Here is a 22,585-nt window from a genome sequence, read left to right as displayed (position 1 = left end):
GTAGTAATTCATCATCATTCATGTAGTGTACATACAGATAGCTATATGTGAAAAAACAATGAGCAATATAAACAAAAAAGAGTCCACACAGTTTTGAGTTTGGGTTCTGAATTGGTTTTAATCTGAGGAGTTGAACAAGTTTTTCTTCGAAGTAGAACTGCAGCAGTGTATACAAAATGGTAGCAATCCAGTGCCTGCCCAAGCGGATCAGCAAAGTATATCGTTTTTTATTTATAATTACAAATCAGTAGCCAATGACTACACGATGATGTTGATATTGAGGCATTGACCACAGCAAAGAAATTATCTGGCAGGCTTGGAAAATTATCAGCTGCAAAAACTCCACAAAACTTATGCTTCAGATGAAAACATTTACTTAATCAACCGGATATATAGTAACCATGTTCTTTGTAACTTTTCGTTCAGAGTTGAAGTAAAAAGTTAAACTTTGTTCCCCTAGGAAAAAAATTTCATTGTTGTCACCCAAAGGTGTTCCAAAAGCGAGAACCACTGAAATTGAACAATTTGATAAGTCAAGTTGAATGAAATTGTGTGAAGCCTCCTGTGTTGAAGTAAGGTTGAAAGCCAAAATAAAGTGATTTGGATAATTGGCTAGGGGAATGCCGTGACCACCTTTATCAAGAAAATCTACGCGTGTTGAAGTAGACTCGTTGATCTGAGGTTATTGAAATTGGTGTTCCAACAACCGGTAGTCGATTTCGATAAATTACTATTTCATTCAAATTGAATTTCTGGTAATGGAAAGGATTCGTTCTGTTAGTTCCTAAATACGACTGATCTGTTGACATTGCAATAATCATTCTTCGATTCGGTTCCGTCGAGAAGATGTCTTCCTGACTCCAGCTGCGGATGCCAACAATGGCAGGAAAGTTCTGGACAGCACCTCTGTGTACCGATAGACAGGTGGTGTATTAAGTAAAGTTTTTTCAGACGCAGACAACACATGATCAGCCACGGTCATTTTGCGCACGTAATGATTTGCTTCAACAATTTTTAATCTGTAATGTTTGTTAGAATCGGATATGACGGTAAAATCGTGTGGTGACCTTCTGAAGGAGATGTGTAGGGTAACACCACTGAGATGATGTTTGTCACAAGTCAATATATCACTGGCTGGTTTTCCAAGGAGAAAACATTCCAGAGAGTCAGCAGCTAAAGCTTTTCGTGAAGCAACATCAGTAGCTCTGTTGTCAGCGCGATCAATTTCAGCCGGTTTGTCTTCATAATAAGAGCCTTGACAAACTAACCAAGTGTTCTTGGTTGTTATTCAGGATGAGAATTCGGTTTCTATGAGAGCCTTGTGTGCGTTGTTGCCGTTTGTATTTGACAATTTAACAACGTTTGCCGAGACTATACACTCTGAAAATTATTGATGTTATTATTAGTGGATATGGCTCCCTGAATGTTGATAATGAGAAAGTAAAAAATAACTTTCGATTTGAATTAAAAAATTAACCCACTTTTTCAAAAAAAGCGAGTCATCTAGCTTCAAAGGAAAAATGCTAATAATTTATGAAAACAGTTGATACTAAAAAAATTTTAATTGGTTGATTTGTCCTACATCTTATGATTAGCAAATCGTAGTAAATCATCATCATTCATGTAGTGTACAAACGGATAGCTATATGTGAACATATTGAGCAATATAAATACAAAAGAGTCCACGCAGTTTTGAGTTTGGGTTCTGAATTGGTTGTAATCTGACGAATTGAACAACTTCTTCTTCGAAGTAGAACTGCAGCAGTCGAGTGCATACAAAATGGTAGCAATCCAGTGCCTGTCCAAATGGATCCGCAAAGTATAAAGTTTTTTATTTATAATTACAAATCAGTAGCCAATGACTACACGATGATGTTTCTATTGAGGCACTGACCAAAGCAAAGCATTTATCGGGCAGTCTTGGAAAATTATCAGCTGCAAAAACTCCGCAAAACTTGTGCTTCAGATGAAAACATTTACCTACTAGATAACTTATCTCAAAAATTTTCCATCAACCGTATATAAAATAACCAAGTTTTTTGTTGACGTAAAAAGTTGAACTTCGTTCTCCTAGGAATGAAATTTCAAGGTTGTCACCCAAAAGTGTTGCAAAAGTGAGCTCTACTGAAATTGAACAGTTTGTTAATTCGAGACGAATGAAATCGTGTGAAGCATCTTGTGTTCAAGTAAGGTCAAAGGCATAAATAAAGTGATTTGGATAATCGGCTAGGGGAATGCCGTGACCAACTTTATCAAAAAAATCTAGAGCTCCAAGCGTGTTGAAGTAGACTCGCTGATCTGAGATTGAGGTATTTCGATAAATTACTATTTCATTCAAATTGAATTTCTGGTAATGGAATTGATTCGTTCTGTTAGTTCCTAAATACGACTGATTTGTTGACATTGCAATAATCATTCTTCGAACCGGTTCCTTCGAGAAGATATCTTCTTGACTCCAACTGCAGATGCCAACAATGGCAAGAAAGTTGTGGACAGCACCTTTTTTCAATCGCAGACAACGCATGATCAGTCACGGTCATTTTGCGCACCTAAAGATTTGCTTCAACAATTTTTAATCTGTAATGTTTTTTTGAATCGGATGTAACGGTAAAATCGTTTGGTGACCTTCTGAAGGAGATGCGTAGGGTAACACCACTGAGATGATGTTTGTCACAGGTCAAAATATCACTGACTGGTTTTTCAAGGAGAAAGCATTCCAGAGAGTCAGCAACTAAGGTTTTTCGTGCTGCAACATCAGTAGCTCTGTTGTCACCTCGATCAATTTCAGTCGGTTCGTCTTCATAATAAGAACCTTGACAAACTAACCAAGTGTTCTTGGCTGTTCTTCCGGATGAGATTTCTGTTTCTTTGGATGCCATGTGTGCGTAGTTGCCGTTTGTATTTGAAAATTTAATACCGTTTGCTGAGACTGTACACTCTGAAAAAAGAGAGTGCAGTGCGTTATTGCTAAAATACGGCGAATCTGTGTTTACTGCATCAGCACCAGTTCTCAAATTGGCGTCATTGGTTCTCGTGATTTTGCATTTTTTTTCAAGTAGAAACTTTTGCAAATCAATAAAGTTGTTCCAGCCGCCAACAACTTCAAATTCCAGAATTGGACCATCCGGTGAATATGATGGACCAACGCTTTGTGTAAAAGCGTTGTCAAAGGTGATAAGAAGAGGCTGCTTTTCAAACAGGTCTAGAGTTGTGTGTGTTGACTCTGCTGGTAATAAGTTAGTACTCGTTTTTCACTTTGGAAAGGAAATCTGACCGAATTCTCAGTAACGGTTGTTTTTTCTGAATTTTTTTTCGGGATTTGACAGGAACACTCCGTTTCTGTTGTTATTGACATTGCTACCACGAACACCTCCTATTCGAGCCCTTGAGCCGCTAACTTGTTTCTGTACCGTTTTCTGAACAGTTGATTTGAGTGCTTCTTTAGGACTCTTCTTTTTGGTTACAACGTTAACAATCTCTGGTGCCGCCTGTACAAACAGTTCTCTTCCAATCGTTTTTAGCAACAAGCCACAGAAACTTCTTAGCTATTGGTATGGCCGCCCTACCAATTCCAGCTGCTAAACCCCGAAACCACTACCTTTTTGTCGATAGTGTCCTGCATTGCATGATGAAACTGATTATTGTACGCTTCCATTTGAATCAATTTTCTAAAGTTTATGGTCAGAATAACTTTCCTTGTTCCCGTAGATGGAAGAAAATTGCGAGTTTCGGTTCTCAATTGAACCTCAAAACACTAAAAATTGTTTGACAACAATTTTTTATATTCCAGATTGCTGAAAACTAAAATGATGGTTCAATTTCACAAAGGCTAACGTTTTTCAGGCGTTGTTTTGAATCAATGACACGAATCAGCGCAGCTTTTGTGTCTCCCATGTGCTGATACTCAATTATGATGTTGCTGCATACAAATATCAATCGTTTTCCAGCAAGCAGATCAAATCGGTAATCGGCGACAAAATCTTTCGCTTCTCCGTCACTCATTGCCAAATTTTCAAAGTAATCTTTCATTTTATAGCCAATATGAGTACCTGAGGCATCTTTGATTCCTCCTAAGCCTGGAATGCTCGGTATTTTTTTTGCCAGGAATTGTAATTTCTTCATTTTGCGAAGAAGAACAAATCCAAAGCGCCTGTGAATTTATCAGACTGATGATTGAATTTAGTTATACCAGTCGCTGTCTTGATGGCTTTTTTCAGGTGTTCCAAGTTCTTATAGCTTCCAGCATTGATAAAGACTGTCTCCTCTTTGTATGGTTTTGAGACAGCACCAGCAGATGGAATACTTTTCTGATGGTTTTTGTTACCTGCAGACGAGTACTATTTGATTCGATTGCTATTAACCTGGTTGTTTCTGGATTGGAAGATAATATCACTCAAAGCTACTCTCCAATCACTTTCCAGGCCGATTTCTTCATTGAAAAAGTTGTTGAAGTTAGCCAGAGTGTTGTTTGAAAAGATGTCCATGGAAGCTGATGAAACTAAATGTATGGTAAACTCATTCGAGTTTTTGTGAACGCTGCGCTATTGTCAGCAATTTTCACTGGCTCCAACTGATAGAATTTACCCCTGACTGGATCCTTATTCGAATCAATTAGGCTGTGTGTTGGAGGGTTTATTGTTGGAATATCGTAAACTTCAACACTTCGTTGGTAAATTTCTGTTTTTAATCTTTTCGGAAGGGTAAATCAACTTTTGATATTCCATAAAAATCACCATTTCGAAATTTTGGTCGACTAACTAATTTCTCGGACGCCATTGTGTTTATTGATAACAGATAAGGAACGTCGTTTTTGGTGACTTTGCTCTGAGCAATTTTGGTACACGGCTGATGCGTGAGTTTATTGTTTCCACAAAATTTTTGAACGGAGAGATGTATTAATACTTCCATTTTTCCTCCAGATACTTGTAAATATTGTTCTTTAAAGAGCGGACGTTCCTTTCAGCGACAGCAGACTTCTTTTCGCGAAAAATTTCGATGTTTTTTTGGTGAGGAGAGCTCTGCTGGACTGTTGCTGCTTCTGGTTGTCGAGTTTTTGAGGCTTTTGAACGCTTTTGTTCTGTAATCTTTTGACGACTTTTTTCTTTTTGTTGCAGTTTCTGGAGACTTTTTCCTGATCAAAGTTTTGGCATTGCTCTTAATTACTTGTTCCACTTTTATTTGTAACATTTTTAATAACTCAAACTAATCGGGATTGTCAATTTTCTTTGTTGGTTGTTGTAAATTGTACAAGAAAGCGAATGCGTTTATATCAGTTCGAATGTTGTCAATGAATAACTTCTCGTTTTCACCAATAAACACACGATTAGATTTTTTAATTAGATCTACTATACGTTCACACTTTAATATTTTTCGAATGAGGCAAAAGAGATGATAATGTTCTTAGAACTTGCTCTGCCCGTCTATTTGAATTTTCGACCCGATTTTCTCGAACAACATCAACACCAGAAATTTCCTCCGCCAATTTTTCATAGATGTGCGCTTCATTGTGTTCCTTTGATCGCATTCTGTTTCTAATTGAGAGCTGTGCCAATTTGTGTTTAACGTCAGGATCTTCTAAGACCTGAGTTTGGTATGGTTGATTTTTCATATAGACTTTTTTTGGAACTAAAATAAACTCCTCGGCGGTCTACTCTTTTATTGTTGACTTGAATACCGGTAGCAAAAATGAATAACGAGACAAACCGATTCAAAACCTGAACAGTCCTGAACACGTTTTCATATTGCATTAAGTTATTGATCTGAAACTTCACAAGTCCTCTGATGAAAAAAACATTCAAACAATACCAATAATTTATTTTCATTGGAAGTTCGAAGAAATTTTCTCAACTCAGGATCAGATAAAAGTACCATTGGCTTTAGTTTAAAGAATTTTTTCTCTTTCATTTGATATGTGAGTTATGTCGGCTTCGTCTGAAGGTATGTAGAACACCGACGGTCCAGGCACTGTAATGTTTGAGCAAATTCGAAGACAGTCAGAAGTTTTTGGATCGAGATCAATCAATAAGTGTCCTAATGTTTCTCTTGTTGCTATTTCATAACAATTTTTCAAAAAATGAGGAAGATTCAGTTGCTTACCGAGAAACTCGACTTGCTGAACGTCATGTGGTGATTTGAACAAAATGAGTTGCAATCAAATCTATTGTTCGTGACCACTTACTTTGCTGGTAAAGATTGTGCTTCACATAAATGACATTTATGTTCTTGTGTCGACCGGCGGTAGCAGCTTGACAAACTTTTTGTCATTGAAAACTCCCTCGCAAGAATCGCCAAATATGAGCAAACAATTTTCAGTATTTTGCAAAAACTCCAAGTTTGTGAATTTTCTGAGAACAATGATTGAATGCTGGTCAACTTGTGAGTTTTTTGGTTGCTTTTTGCTGTAGAGAAAAATAAAATTTTTACACTTTGATTAAAAGTTGTTTCCTGCTATTATTCTCAAAATTAAATTTGTTTTACCACAGCCGAAAAACCTATCATGGCCATGAATATTCTGTCACTGGTAGGGATTATTTTGTTCATAATCGAGAGTTTGGTAATATATGTCCAACTAAACTTAGCGCAGTCAGTTTCACAATGCAAAGAACTATTAGCATCAAAGTTACAAACATTTGAACAAAAAGTACAACTTCCGACCGTTGTAATGCTATCTGGTTACACAATTTCCAAGTAGATTTACCACTACTTTCTTTTGCGATCGTGATTTTTTTTCCATCGTGTGAAAATGAGTATAAAAAAATCATTAATTGAATTTTTTTTAATGATTTACATAGAACAGTTCATAACAATTAAAATCACTCATTAATTCATTCATGTGCAGCATGAAACATGCAGGTAATCTTGTAGTTTTTTTCTTAGTACACAATTTTTTTGACCTTTGAGTTTTGGATTTTCTTCAGGCAGCATTTCGTCATTTTTATCGTTTTCATTACCACATGGATGTTTCGATATCAATAGAAGTTTCCGAGGCGCGACTTTGCGTTGAGAATCCGACATTTTTTTCTCCAATGAAAAAAAGGTTCAATGTAGAAAACCCAGTGTGCGGGCGAGTTTGATTACCACTTTTTATTTCTTCTCCTTTGCAAATTGAAAGGTTCAGTGTCCCCTCCTTCGTGATGAAGACGCAAATAGTCGAATTCGCTGACAAGGGTGCTTCCACTCTCGTCAATTCCTCTCTCAATCGTCAACCAGTCAAAATAGAAACAGGTTTTTTCCCTTGCACAGTTATTATCGAAGCTACCACACTGTGCTGAGCTATGATTTGCACAGTTAACTGTAAAAAAAACTGTAAGATATTTTAGGACAATCAAGTATTTAAACCGATTAATGAACAATCGAGCGACTCCGATAACCGTTGAGTCTTTTCAAAACCTTAAGCGTAATAAACTGCTCTCGGGTTTCTGAAGCGAATGCTTTGAACAATTTGTGTCAGATAAATGTTTGGATAGTTTTCAGAGTTCCAATCTAAGCCATGTAAGTTTTTAGATGAACATTTAATTGAAGTTTTCTGGGGATTTCTCAAATCTGAAAATTTTGATGGTGGAGAAAACAAAACACAATTGTTTCAACCTGATTTCTAGAGGAAGAGATTGCACAACTATTTATCTGCTAGTGTTGGAAACGCTCAAAATAATTTAAAAGTTTTTCTTGTTTGTACTAGATCATTCGGAAAACGGTAGCACTTCTCTACAAAATCTTTTTCATTAGATAGTCAGTCACACCAAAAACGAGTTTTGGTATTATTTCTGTTTTATAGCACCAGTGCGAAAATAAGGTACTGTAACAACAATAACAACCAAATTGAAAGATTCTATTTTTATTTTAAAAATAGCTTTCCGGAAAGATAAGAAATCTCGAGGATTACACTAATACTTTCAAATCTGTGTTTGTTTAAACAAAGATAGTACATGTAGCATAAAAATTACACACAATAAAGAAAATATCTATTGGTATATACAGATTAATCTTTGTAGAGCACAAACCTTTCTAAACTTAGTAGAACAACACCTACGAAATTAGTATTCAATTCTTCGCTCAAACCAGATGCTTTAAATTTATTACGTTATAAAAAATATATCTATATTCTGTCTCATTGGCCGATAATTGTTTTGATAAATTTTTGCTTTTTGATAGTTCTTGTGAATAAGAACTTTTCAGTTTACATAAACAGTAACTAGTTTTTTTACCTTATTCGTCTAAAATTTTAAAATTTCTCCAACAGTCTTTTTTGGTATATTTCCCAGTCTTCAACAAGTTATTCAAGTCCACTTATAGGTGTGTAAACAGAACAAGTTATCATTGACTTCTTAAAATGTTTCCCATTGCAATAATACTAAAAAAAATCTTCTACTAGTAGTCTAACAATTGCATACGAGACTTTTAAAAAAGAGAATATTGTTATTGTTCAGCAAGAGCATCATAGTGGAGAATGGAAAACTGTGAAACACATGGCATTACTTGATGTTACCTTCGATTTCTTTCTTTCTTTCAGATTTGCAAAATCTTCACTTAAGGGAGCTCGATATACTCTGGAATTTGTAGCAGCTTATATTCGTGAGTTTATATTTGACTCGAACATTCTGGGAGTTGACATTGGTTTTCTATGATTACGATATTCAAGAGGTATTCTTGGAACTCATTGAAAACTTTGGAAAATCCCATCTATTATTGAAAGTCCAGATTCAACAACCATCAAATTAGAAAACTTCTAAAGCAATTACAACAGGTGTGAGCAAAACACCCAAATGTAGTAGGCTTGTGGCAAGCAACGGTTTTAAGACGCCGCCTGTCAGCTCTTGTTCCATAAAAACGTAAACTCTAAATGTGTCTCTTAGTACCTCAAACAGTTATAATCTTGCGAATTGGATTTGCCTAACCTCAATAAACTACTAATATTGCAATAAAACATTGTTCGTTGTTTTCTTAATTGTTTGTTGGTCTCTCTAGTCTTCTGTCATTTGATGGCTAAAAGTATCTTCTGAATAAAAAATTACTTTTATGGTGATAAATTCAATATGTTTTCCTGGTAGTGCTCAAGTTTTTGTCAAAATAATTATCCAAATAATTCGTTTTATCCGAGTAATAAGTATTCACACACGCTAAAGATAGTGTAATTCCTGCTTGAAGTTAAAACCATCACTAATGCAATTGTTTTTACTGTCTTGGATTTGATCACGGAAGTTATCCTTTTTGAATAGTTTTATAATTATGTATGTTCCAGTAGAGTCGTAAGTTTTTACACAGGCCACTACATAACGTTTTTCTTTACAGGTAACAACGTGAGAAAAGTCAAAAAATGAACAACCGTCAACCACTGACATAGTTTGTTTACAAATGAAACTCGAACCAAAACTCAAACAAATTCTTATAAGTCCGCTCTATTGCTATACAATTACTGTGTTAAACTATAAAAACAAAACCACCCAATGCAGACTTGTAAACTTATTCAGAAATATTTCATTGACACTCGGTGGATCGTTCGTCCAATCACAATCGAATACGACAACCACTCATCACTTTGACTATAACTACATTTTGTTCGCATGTATGATCAAATAAAGGGTTAAATGAGCATTTCAGAGGACTGACTGATAGCAACAGACATAAAGAATACCACAAACAGTCAACAGTTTTTTTCAACTACTTGGTAAGCCGTGATTGATGAGAGTGTTTGATGATAAAACATTTGATATAATCTTAGTACCAGGTAAAATGATGTTCGCAAAGAATTAACTTTCAGACCCGCTGCAAAATGTGTTTCACACAATTTTATTACTTCAAAAAATTAAATTTTCTACCAATTTTTTGAAGTTTTCTTGATGATGAGGCCCACCAGGTGAGATGAGGTCAACAAAGAATCTTCTTTGAGACCTAAAAGAAACCCAGCGCAAAAGGCAAATCACGCCATTTTAATACTTCAAAATTTTTGAATTTTCCCAAAATTTTTCAGTTTTTTTCAATGATTAGGCCCACCAGGTGAGATGAGGTCAACAGGAAATCGCCTTTGAGGCCTGAAACCCAGCGCAAAGTGCAATTCACGCTATTTTAACACTTTGAATTTTTCGATTTTTTCAAATTTTAAAATAAAAATTGTTACTGATAAGGCTCACCTGGGCTGATTACAAATTGACAACCACTGAAACAGCAGTGTTATTTCCCGACTAACATCTAAAACAAACCATACCCATCAAAAACGTCAAAACTGACAAGGTTTACCGAAAATTTGTCTTACTGGACGCGCAACTGGTGGGGGACATTTGGGTGTTACTGTGTTCACAACGGGGGGGGGACACGAAAATTTTTTTCGAGAAGTTGATAGTTTTTGGCGTTTTCCACCACTCTTGCCAAAACGCCAAAAACTATCAGCTTTTCCAAACAATTTTTCGTGTCCCCCCTCGTTGCGAACACAGTAACACCCAAATGTCCCCCAACCCCCGTTGCGTATCAAGTAAGACACCTTACTACTATCCTCAGATTGGTCGGTGGACTTAATCTGATTTTAGGTTAAGCGAATAGTAATAGTTTGGTAAAGAAAACGTTTCGTTTTGACTTCACAAAATTTAGTTAATGCTTCGATTACTACGCTCAAGAAAGCAAAATCAGGAGTAAGTATATTAATCAAATCGTTTTCTTATTAATTAATTGAAAGATAATTGCAAATGCCGCATTTTCTGGGAAATTTGTTTTCTAAATTGCTGATGAAAACTGAATTTTCAGGTTTTCCTTGAGCAATTATCGATCACAAGCTTAAAATAATCACAAAAACCAGAAGAAAAAAGAAATTCCAATTTTTCTTTTCTTGTCGATTGACCTCAAATGCCCAGATACAACTGATTTTTTTAAACGGAATGTTATTTATTTGATTGAGTTTGTTGGGTTCGATACTGAGTTTCTTAGTTTCACAAATTAAATGTTGGAACATTTGTCAGATGGCGGAACAAAACTGATCGGATGAACCTTTGTCGTGTAAATACTGCTAAAACATCTTTCAAGTGAGATCCGATAACATGAATTGATATTTTTAAGTTCCTGGAAAAAACGGTTTTCATCGCTTAAGATCTTTATGAAGATTCATTATACGCTATAAGCTAATAAGTTGGGTAATAAATTTGTTAGGTCTGTCAGCAAGAAACTTTCCTAATCACTGGGTACGTTACTCGTTACTCTAAAAAAGCAGGTCCGCAACACCTACCTGATTAATTTCTAATGTGAAAAAGCACAAATTTGGAATCAGATACCGACTTATGTAACTTATCCTGATTCATTACAAAAGTTATCTTAAATAACACTTCAAAAATATGAAAGAATCGAAATAGTTCTTTTGTTTTCTTATCTTTTCTCTCCAGATCGAGGCTTTGTCCGAAAATGTAAGAATTGCTGCGAAAAGGGGTTAAAAAAGTTCATAGCAAAGCGCCTACATCTTTTAGCAGTTAATGCAGTGAAAGCAGTGAATTTTTGAAAGATTTGCGATTTGTAGAGGTAATTTAAAAATTTTTCACTGCTACCAGTAGAATGTTGTGATAAACAATTCACCGCTAAAAATTGCAATTCGTACAAAATGTCATTGCTATTTTCAACGCAAATTTAAAAAAAATTCAACGCTTTCTCCGCTAAAAAAGAATCTGCGTTGAAAATTTTTTCCACCACTATGACAGCAAAATCTTGCATATTGCCCGGACTTTTTGCTCACTGAAAATGTACGTCAGTTCTTTCGGCTGTCACATCAATATCATTTTTCGGCCATTTTTGACGTTTTTGGGACCTATTTTGGACGTTTTTTCGGCCATTTCCGACGTTTTTTTCGGCTATTTTTGACGTTTTTGGGACCTATTTTGGACGTTTTTTTCGGCTATGTTTGACGTTTTTGGGACCTATTTTGGACGTTTTTTCGGCTATTTTTGACGTTTTTTTTGGCCATTTTTGACGTTTTTTTTCGGCTATTTTAGGCGTTTTTGGGACCTATTTTTGACGTTTTTTAGACGTGCCAAGTCTAGGCCAAGACTTGCATTTAGACTTGCACGTCTAGGCCAAGACTTGCATTTAGACTTGCACGTCTAGGCCAAGACTTGCATTTAGACTTGCACGTCTAGGCCAAGACTTGCATTTAGACTTGCACGTCTAGGCCAAGACTTGCATTTAGACTTGCACGTCTAGGCCAAGACTTGCATTTAGACTTGCACGTCTAGGCCAAGAATTGCCTTTAGACTTGCACGTCTAGGCCAAGACTTGCATTTAGACTTGCACGTCTAGGCCAAGACTTGCATTTAGACTTGCATGTCTAGGCCAAGACTTGCATTTAGACTTGCACGTCTAGGCCAAGACTTGCATTTAGACTTGCACGTCTAGGCCAAGACTTGCATTTAGTGTAACGGCTGCTCTCCTATCAAAGTCAAGGAAAACTTTACACCGCCCAGTTCGTTTCAGCGGTTTCAAATCTGTCCGGATATTGTGTTTTTGCAGTTAACTTTTGTGAACTGTATTATCCGCTATACTGTAGAATACCGTTGCATTACTTGTTGCTCAATTACTCCTGATAATTAATCGCTCAGCTTTGCTGAATAATAAACTTGTTTTAAACAATCAAATTTTGCTTGAGTTTTGGTTAATAACTCGAATTATGACACGAAAATGCAAAACCCCTTATGTACAGCTCTAGGTAACTGTCCTAGCGACTGTTTAGGGTAAACAATTTCTATCTCGCGATGTTTTAATGTTCTGGGCGACCTTTTCCCGATAATCAAATTAACAAATGTAACCAAATTCGCACGTTAATCAAAGTTAACAAATGTAACGAAATTCGCGCTTTGTGCTTTTCAGCGCACTCAATTGCTCAATAACGCAATTTGGGAACTATGCTAGGCTTCGTTAAAGCCAGTAAGAGAAACTGACTTTATGCTTTGCACAAAGTTTCTCTTACTTAGGAACTTTGTTCCTCAGAAAGAAAGTTTTGAGAATATCAAAGTTAATTCTCTTTTCACAAGTCAAAGTAAAGTCAAAACTGTACAATCACTAATATGATCTACAGAAACAAGACACGATAACAAGTAATTTACCGCTCAAGAAAATGTGCTTCAATACGCACTGTATGTCAGTTTAATAAGACAAAATTAACGAGTTTCTTCTGATTTTTGGTAGTTTTTCAAGCTCCTTTTATGCTGCTAGTCACGTGGATTTACATGTCAAATTCAACTGCTGATTGGTTGTAGATAATAATGTCGACAGAATGTGAACACTTTTCCATAACGTCACTTTTTCAGTGTAAATTGATGTCATGGGAAATTTGTTAACCATGTAGAAGTGTTGTCGAATATTCTGTATCAATAACAGGTTGATTCGCAATCCAATCGCAAAGAATCTGATGCAATATTGTTGAGTCGTAGTATTGTTTTGCTGGTTGTTGAGGTAGTTCGAGTTTGAGTTATAGTTTGACTTCATGAATGACGATTGTGTACTAATAATAGTTGCTAAATATAAATGTTGAACAAAATGAACAAATCCGTTTGGCTTCGATAGAATGTAGCATTAAATTTCGCTTGTCACGCTATTTTAGATTTAAGGCTTGAAATGGTCTTGAAGCGCTATTCAATTTGATTTCTGAGTTGTTAAGCTCAGCCTCAATATCGCCGGCCCTGTTTTCCATCGCGAAAACATCTTTTCCAGGTAGTACTGGGGCGAGCTTCACTACTGGTCTCTTGTACACTCCGTCGTTCGTTCGAACTATCGCCGACCGAATCACACCGTCAGACCCAATGATGGTCTCCGTAACTCGACCTAGAATGTAATATCCACGCTTATCGCTGTCTTTGATCAACCAAACGAGATCGCCTTCTTTAAAGGTTTCATTTGCTGTAGATCGCCATTTTTGCCGATTATTCAGAGTTGGCAGATATTCTTTCCGAAATCTGTCCCATATGAGATTGGCATAGGCTTGAGTTTGTCGAAAGAGCTTTCGATGATCAACAAATTCTTCCGCGCATGGTAGATAGGGTAAGCAAACGTTCTTATTACCAAGCAAGAAGTGATTGGGGGTCAATGCTTCTAAGTCATTAACACCCGAACTGACTGGAGTCAAAGGTCTTGAGTTCAAAGTCTGCTCAACGATGCACATCGTTGTTGAAAGAACGTCCTCGCTGACTGATCTGTTCCCCAATACTGCATACATTGCTTTCTTGCAACTTCTCACCAACCGCTCCCATACTCCTCCAAAGTGAGGTGCTGCGGGTGGGTTGAACTTCCATCTAATCCCTCGTTGAATTAGATGTTCTTCGATCCCTTCTTTGTTCCATGCCGCAACGTATTCTGCAAACTCTCTTTCAGCTCCAACAAAATTTGTCCCATTGTCGCTGATGATCGTATTTGGTTTGCCTCTTCGAGCAATAAATCTCATTATTGCATTGAGACAACTATCTGTGTCCAACTTGGCTACCACTTCTATATGCACCACTCTCATAGTTAGACATGTAAAGAGACAACACCATCGCTTTTCATTTCTTCGCCCAGTCTTCACAATGAAAGGGCCAAAGTAGTCAACTCCAAAATTTGTAAAGGCTGTTGAAGCATCTAGCCGCTCTTCGGGTAGGTCTGCCATTACTGGTGCTATCGTTTGTGCTCTGCCTTTTCTGCAGGTAACGCACTTGTTCTTGATTGATCTTAAGGCGTTTCGTATGCCTAGGATCCACATCTTTTGCTGAACAATGTTTCTGACATGCTTAGTGCCTTCGTGTTGATTGTCCTTGTGCTCCTTTCCCAAGAATAATTCAACCGCATGATGTTTCCAATGTAGCAAAATTGGATGCTTTGCATTGAAATCCAACTGACTTTTGCCTATTCTGCCTTTGGCTCGAATAAATCCTTCTTCATCTAGGAATGGTGAGAACTGCAGGATTTTGCTGCCTTTTGGAATTTCCTTTTCAGCTTTGAGAGTTTTCATCTCTTCCCCAAACTGTTCTTGTTGTAGTAGCTTGAAGATTGTTGCTTTTGCTTTTCCTCTTTCTTCGATGCTGACTATGAGTGTTGCTGGTTTGTGTTTGCTAAATGCTCGCCGTACGTATGTCACTGTATTTACTAGTCTGTTGAAGTTACTGAATCGTTCCCACTGGATAACAGCTTTCTTCTCTTCAGTCTGTATCATGAATACTGATGAGGGTATATTCTCTTCATCTGATTAGGTTCACTTGCTCTGGCCATTCACTTTCTGGTCATTTTAACCAGGCCGGCCCAGTGAGCCAATCACTTCTCTTGAGTTCTTCAATGTAGATTGCTCTGGTGCCAATGTCCGCTGGGTTGTTGATACCGCTCACATGTTTCCACTGTGAAACATCGGTTGTATCTAGTATCTCAGCCACTCGATTGGCCACAAACACTTGTTGTTTACGATGGGAACTGTGTATCCACTGCAATACCGTAGTTGAGTCTGACCAAAAACTGCAACTATTTATCTTCATTTCATGTTCCTTGACTATCTGTTCTTTCAACCTCACTGCCATGACCGCCGCTTGCAATTCCAGTCGGGGTATCGAAAGATGCCTCATCGGTGCCACTCTGCATTTTCCAATGACAAATGCTAAGTCAGCTGAGTATTCTTTTGGTTGTGAACGTAGATAGGCCACTGCACACATCGTGTCTTTAGATGCGTCAGCAAATACAAGTTCGGCTTTATCCCTCTCTTTGTTGAAGTACCTTCTATCGATGCTTGTTTCAGCCACTATTGGAAGTTGTTCTTTCCATCTCAGGAATTCTTCTTCTTCACTAGACTCCACTTCGTTGTCCCAATGTTGTCCATTCTTATTCCAGATGCTTTTCAGAAGTCGTCTCATGTGAACACTGAACGGAGCAAACAATCCGATCGGGTCGAATACTGAAGATACCAGTGACAGAATCTTCCTCTGGGTTATAGGGGTTTCCACTTCCTTGTTGGTACCTCTGCACACTTGAAGGCTATCATCAGTAACGGTCCATTGTAGTCCTAGCACTGAGGATCCCTCCGTACTGGGTTCCACTTCGACTTGCTTCGTGTTGCTGATTGACTTCAAGTCTTCTGGGATTGCTTTGGTAACTGCATCGTTGTTGCTTATCCACTTCTTTAATTCAAATCCATGTTGTGAGAGAAGAGGTTGTAGTTGATTGAAGACTTCAATTGCTTCTTCCGGGGTTTCTACTGATTTGATGAAATCGTCCATGTAGAAGTTGTTTTGTATTGCCTTGGTTGCTATTGGATACTCTTTTTCGTTGTCCAGTCCCACTCGCTTGAGAGCATAGTTTGCACAAGTTGGAGAACTCTTAGCTCCAAATACGTGACGCTGATATTCGTATATCTGAACAGGTTCGTTAGTTCTTGGACGCCATAAGAATCTCAAGCAACTTCTATCCTGTTCGGGAACTTGCACTTGTAGAAACATCGATTCGATGTCGGCTGTTAGGGCTATTGGTCCTTCACGGAATCTGAATATTGTTCCAATCAACCCATGTAGCAGATCAGGTCCTGCTAGTAGCTTCTCATTTAGGCATATGTCTTTGTACTTTGAGGCAGCATTGCAAACACGTCTTACTTTGCCAGGCTTGTTCGGGTTTAGCACTGGATGGTGTGGCAAATACCATTTTTTCCCGAAGGTGCCTTTCATTTCGGACTCGTCCAATATCTTTACGAATCCTTTTTCTACGTCTGTATCTATTGACTGTTGATACAAATTCTTCAGGTTTGGGTCTCTTTGGAATCTTCGCTCCAGTGAGTAAAGCTGACCCAAAGCTGAGCTGTAGTTGTTCGGTAGGTTTGGCTCTGGTTCACTCCACAGCATTCCCACTTCGTACCGCTCGCCTGTGAACATTGTCGTACTCTCTAGCATCTTTTGTGCCTGCAGTTCCTTCTTTGACTGACTGACGACGTTGATTTTGGAAGCATAGGTTTCTATGTCCCACCAGGTTTGGATATTCTCAGCCACTTTCACATCTTTAGTGAAGGCGAAATGACAAACATTTTGTCTTCTTTTGCCCGTCATGGGTCCACTGACTACCCATCCTAGCTCTGTTAGAACGGGGAAAGGTTCACTTCGTGTTCCTATCTTATAGTCCAATGGGCGTTGTAGCTCATAAGCATCTTGACCAAGGATGATGCCAACTTCCATCAAGTTGAAGCTTTTGTTGGGTAAAACACTCAAGTGGTTGAAGCTTTGCTTCAGCTTGTTGTAGTTGTAGTTTGTGTTTCCCAAGGAGATTGACGGGTGTGCAAACGCTTCGATTGAATGCACCTTTGAATGTACTCCCTTTAGTTTTAGAGGAACCTTTTCTGTCTTCAGATCCTTCGTTCCGTGTATGCCAGCTATGTTGAGCGTCACATCGGTGCCTTGGGCCCGTAACTTCTCTTGCACACTTTGATCGATGAATGAAACCGTTGATCCACTATCGAGGAAAGCATATGTGTTCAGCCTGTTGCCACCGCTCTGTATTGAGACAGGAACTATCTGAAGAAAGCTAGTAACTTCGTTACTCTGGTTGATTGTTGCTGCGCTTACGTTGACTGCATGATTGCCCTCGTCCATTTGATTTTCTGAGTGTAGCAATCGGTTGTGCTTCTTGATGCATCCATTGATGCCGCACGCATTGACTTTACAATCTTTGATTGCATGTCCTTTGCCTAAACATCCGTAACATAAGCGTTGCTTTCTCACTGCTGCGTACCGATCATCCACACTCATGTTCCTGAATAGTGGACAGTTCCATATTTTATGAGTGCCATCAGCTAGCGGACAGTGATCACTTTGCATTTGCTTCGTTTCTTTCACGTTGGAACTTGCACTGAAGTTCGACGTTTTCGAGAACCGTTTGTCTCTATTTGTGCTTCTTAGGTCTTCTTAGGTCTCCTTGATAGCCACTTTTAAAACATAATCAGATCAGGCCAATCTTCATCTTTATCATCAACATAGAACCACCACTTCTCTTTGAGAACTTGGGGTAGTTTATCTACTGCCAAATACAATGTCGAGCTTGATTGCAGATCACCAATCTGCTTGTACTCTTTGAGCACGTTCACAAAGTTCGAAACAATAACTGAGAAACTGATCAGACCTGTTGAGTCGTGAGGTTTCACCTGACTTGCTTTGCGAAGGCTCTCTAGTTGTGCCTCAATGATCACATGAGGCCTTCCAAATTTCCTCTCCAGAATCCTCCATGCAGCACCATAGAACTGTCCAGAATAGCCCATTCCAGAGATTGCTGACCTTGCCTTGCCTGTCAGTAGAGTCTTCAGATGGCTCATCTTCTCTGAGTCTGGTATTGGTCGTTGATCCACTGTAGCAATGAAAATACTAGACCACTCCGGCCATTCGAGAGGGTTTCCGTCGAAGTTGTTCAACTTCAGCTTTGGTAGGCTACTACTACCTGAATAGCCAGTGTTGTATCGTAATAGACCAGCTCGGGGGGAAACGTCTCGGTCTTCAACACTTGAGGATCGGTCTCGTGAACTGCGATATCGTGAGAAGTGACTTTGCCTGTTCACTTCAGGGGTTACTTCGAAGCGAGCTGTTGATCGATCTGGTGTTAGAAGGTTGTCGATTCTGCTGGCCCAGTCAGAGACATCTCTTTTCTTGGGGGTCCAGTTGAAAGGCGATTTGTCTCGAGCACCAGTTGATTGGGAACGAGCATCATCGTTCTCTAATGCTGTTCTCTTCACTTTGCGCTCTAGCTCACGCTCTTCCTCCAGCAGTTGATGCTTGGTTTCCAGTTCCTTCATTTGCATTTCCAGCTCTAGCTTCCTTCGCTCGAACCGTGCTTGTTCGAGTCGCATCTTGGTTTCGAAATCGATATCGAATTTCTTCATCCTTTCCTCTCGCCTTTGCTTTGCTGAAGATGTTTCCGAAACATTCTCCGTTTCTTGGCCACTTGCTGTTGCTCCATTTTGCACTGTTTGAGCAACTGGGTTGTCCGTTTGGTAGTTGTTGCTCTCGCTGTCGTTCACTGCTTGGGTTGCGTTGCTTTGCTCTGCATTCATTTCTGGTTACGTGCCTTTGCTTATATATGCAAGCCAATGATAGTCCAAACTTGCTTTGCACTTCCTTGCTTCTTTCAGATGCTCTTCAACGAAATTAGCTTGATAGGGCACAAGCTTGTTTCGACGCTGCAGTTGCTTTGGTATTTCTTCCTCTAGGAGGTGGACAGTCTGTTGGTAGAGGACCTTTAATTTGTTGGGTCGATCTGAATCTTCAATTATTTTGTAGCCAAGACTTCTTTTAGTGTTGACTTCTTCCACTAAGTCTCGGAATCTCTTGTCGTACCTGTGAGCTGTTGATTGAAGCTCCTCTCTATTGGTTGCGCTCGAATTGCCTGGTTGCTGTTTGCTTTGCTTGTTCCGTTTAAAAGAGGTCAATTCTTCAACGTGTTTTGTGAATTGCACTCTTCTGTACGCCTCACTAGCCTGTTGCTGTTGATTTGTTTGATTCTCTTTTGGGGCTGCCTTCGGCAATCTCTTCATCAGGTTGGACAGCAGTTTGCCTTCCACTGTCCGGGTCGGCGGACCAAATGTAACGGCTGCTCTCCTATCAAAGTCAAGGAAAACTTTACACCGCCCAGTTCGTTTCAGCGGTTTCAAATCTGTCCGGATATTGTGTTTTTGCAGTTAACTTTTGTGAACTGTATTATCCGCTATACTGTAGAATACCGTTGCATTACTTGTTGCTCAATTACTCCTGATAATTAATCGCTCAGCTTTGCTGAATAATAAACTTGTTTTAAACGATCAAATTTTGCTTGAGTTTTGGTTAATAACTCGAATTATGACTCGAAAATGCAAAACCCCTTATGTACAGCTCTAGGTAACTGTCCTAGCGACTGTTTAGGGTAAACAATTTCTATCTCGCGATGTTTTAATGTTCTGGGCGACCTTTTCCCGATAATCAAATTAACAAATGTAACCAAATTCGCACGTTAATCAAAGTTAACAAATGTAACGAAATTCGCGCTTTGTGCTTTTCAGCGCACTCAATTGCTCAATAACGCAATTTGGGAACTATGCTAGGCTTCGTTAAAGCCAGTAAGAGAAACTGACTTTATGCCTTGCACAAAGTTTCTCTTACTTAGGAACTTTGTTCCTCAGAAAGAAAGTTTTGAGAATATCAAAGTTAATTCTCTTTTCACAAGTCAAAGTAAAGTCAAAACTGTACAATCACTAATATGATCTACAGAAACAAGACACGATAACAAGTAATTTACCGCTCAAGAAAATGTGCTTCAATACGCACTGTATGTCAGTTTAATAAGACAAAATTAACGAGTTTCTTCTGATTTTTGGTAGTTTTTCAAGCTCCTTTTATGCTGCTAGTCACGTGGATTTACATGTCAAATTCAACTGCTGATTGGTTGTAGATAATAATGTCGACAGAATGTGAACACTTTTCCATAACGTCACTTTTTCAGTGTAAATTGATGTCATGGGAAATTTGTTAACCATGTAGAAGTGTTGTCGAATATTCTGTATCAATAACAGGTTGATTCGCAATCCAATCGCAAAGAATCTGATGCAATATTGTTGAGTCGTAGTATTGTTTTGCTGGTTGTTGAGGTAGTTCGAGTTTGAGTTATAGTTTGACTTCATGAATGACGATTGTGTACTAATAGTAGTTGCTAAATATAAATGTTGAACAAAATGAACAAATCCGTTTGGCTTCGATAGAATGTAGCATTAAATTTCGCTTGTCACGCTATTTTAGATTTAAGGCTTGAAATGGTCTTGAAGCGCTATTCAATTTGATTTCTGAGTTGTTAAGCTCAGCCTCAATATTTAGACTTCCACGTCTAGGCCAAGACTTGCATTTAGACTTCCACGTCTAGGCCAAGACTTGCATTTAGACTTGCACGTCTAGGCCAAGACTTGCATTTAGACTTGCATGTCTAGGCCAAGACTTGCATTTAGACTTGCACGTCTAGGCCAAGACTTGAATTTAGACTTGCACGTCTAGGCCAAGACTTGCATTTAGACTTGCACGTCTAGGCCAAGACTTGCATTTAGACTTGCACGTCTAGGCCAAGACTTGCATTTAGACTTGCACGTCTAGGCCAAGACTTGAATTTAGACTTGCACGTCTAGGCCAAGACTTGCATTTAGACTTGCACGTCTAGGCCAAGACTTGCATTTAGACTTCCACGTCTAGGCCAAGACTTGCATTTAGACTTGCATGTCTAGGCCAAGACTTGCATTTAGATTTGCACGTCTAGGCCAAGACTTGCATTTAGACTTGCACGTCTAAGCCAAGACTTGCATTTAGACTTGCACGTCTAGGCCAAGACTTGCAGTTAGACTTCCACGTCTAGGCCAAGACTTGCATTTAGACCTGCACGTCTAGGCCAAGACTTGCATTTAGACTTGCATGTCTAGGCCAAGACTTGCATTTAGACTTGCACCTCTAGGCCAAGACTTGCATTTAGACTTGCATGTCTAGGCCAAGACTTGCATTTAGACTTGCACGTCTAGGCCAAGACTTGCATTTAGACTCGCACGTCTAGGCCAAGACTTGCATTTAGACTTCCACGTCTAGGCCAAGACTTGCATTTAGACTTCCACGTCTAGGCCAAGACTTGCATTTAGACTTCCACGTCTAGGCCAAGACTTGCATTTATACTGGCAAGTGTAAAAAGCGACATGATCATAGCTCTGAATCAGTACTGATATTGACTTGCCGTTCAGTCCGGGCATGTTCTTATTTTTTTACTGCGTCATTTTTCCCTTTTTTCCTGCATCTTTTTTCTAAACCAGCACTCACGCTTTATTTGTCAACGTCAATGCGGGCTCCAGACATCCAATTTCTCAGAACTGACATAAAAATCCTTCCAAATTTGGTTTCAATTGAATTGCTCCCTGAAACGATTAAAAAGTACGATTTTTGAAAACGCTTATTTGCTTGTTAGCAGCGAAAATAATGAAAAGGCTAACTTTTCCAGTAGACACTAGACAAAACACTCTACATTTGACTCTACGTATACTTGCAATCTATACTAAATTTGATTGAACTTCAGCAGCCCCTTGACCCGATGAAAATTTATTATTCAAAGATTTAGGATCACTTTTCAGATCTAAATTTTGAATGGAGATGATTAAATAATAAGTGGCAAGTGAAATCACTGATAAAAATCATCAAATAATTTCAATGTTGTTTGCTTCTTTAGATACAACCTAAAGAATAGCGGATTAGCTCTGATCAAGCTCAGTATTCGTTTGCAAGACGATCCCAGCATAGAATTATGTGATGAAGTGACAATCTCAACAATAATGAAAAAGTCCCTTTTGGCATCTTGTGGCATGGGCCATAGACTGATTGATTTGTACAGTGATGAAAAACTATCAGAATTCCTGGTTGAGACCTACTATTGGAGCAACAATGCATGCCTTACTTATGATCAGGTAAAAATTCACTATACTCAGGGTGGGAGGGGGGTCAGTTTGTTTATTAATTTATTAAAATGTATTGATTTTTATGCGCCAGTGATTCTCAGATCCCAAGTTGAGGTGTGCAGCATAAGCTAGCTATGATCATACCCACTTGCGTCTCACACTTGGGTTCAGAATCACGGGTCCTGCGACGGG

At 38.6% G+C, this 22,585-nt stretch overlaps 1 protein-coding gene across 2 annotated transcripts in view; it reads left to right on the top strand.

The window, feature by feature from the left end:
• LOC142337109 (uncharacterized) overlaps nt 1-22,585 on the top strand; it is a 40,094-nt gene that overhangs the window by 8,429 nt on the left and 9,080 nt on the right. For both annotated transcript variants that reach the window (XM_075386201.1, XM_075386200.1), the window contains exon 3: nt 22,168-22,402. In XM_075386201.1, coding sequence (XP_075242316.1) covers nt 22,168-22,402 — 235 coding nt within the window. The remainder of the gene's footprint in view (nt 1-22,167; nt 22,403-22,585) is intronic.

Source organism: Convolutriloba macropyga, chromosome 3 (assembly GCF_964194025.1).
Source record: "Convolutriloba macropyga chromosome 3, txConMacr16.3, whole genome shotgun sequence".
Lineage (NCBI taxonomy): Eukaryota > Metazoa > Xenacoelomorpha > Acoela > Convolutidae > Convolutriloba > Convolutriloba macropyga.
The sequence above is the reverse complement of the archived record's forward strand: the minus strand, read 5'-3'. Positions and strand labels throughout refer to the sequence as shown.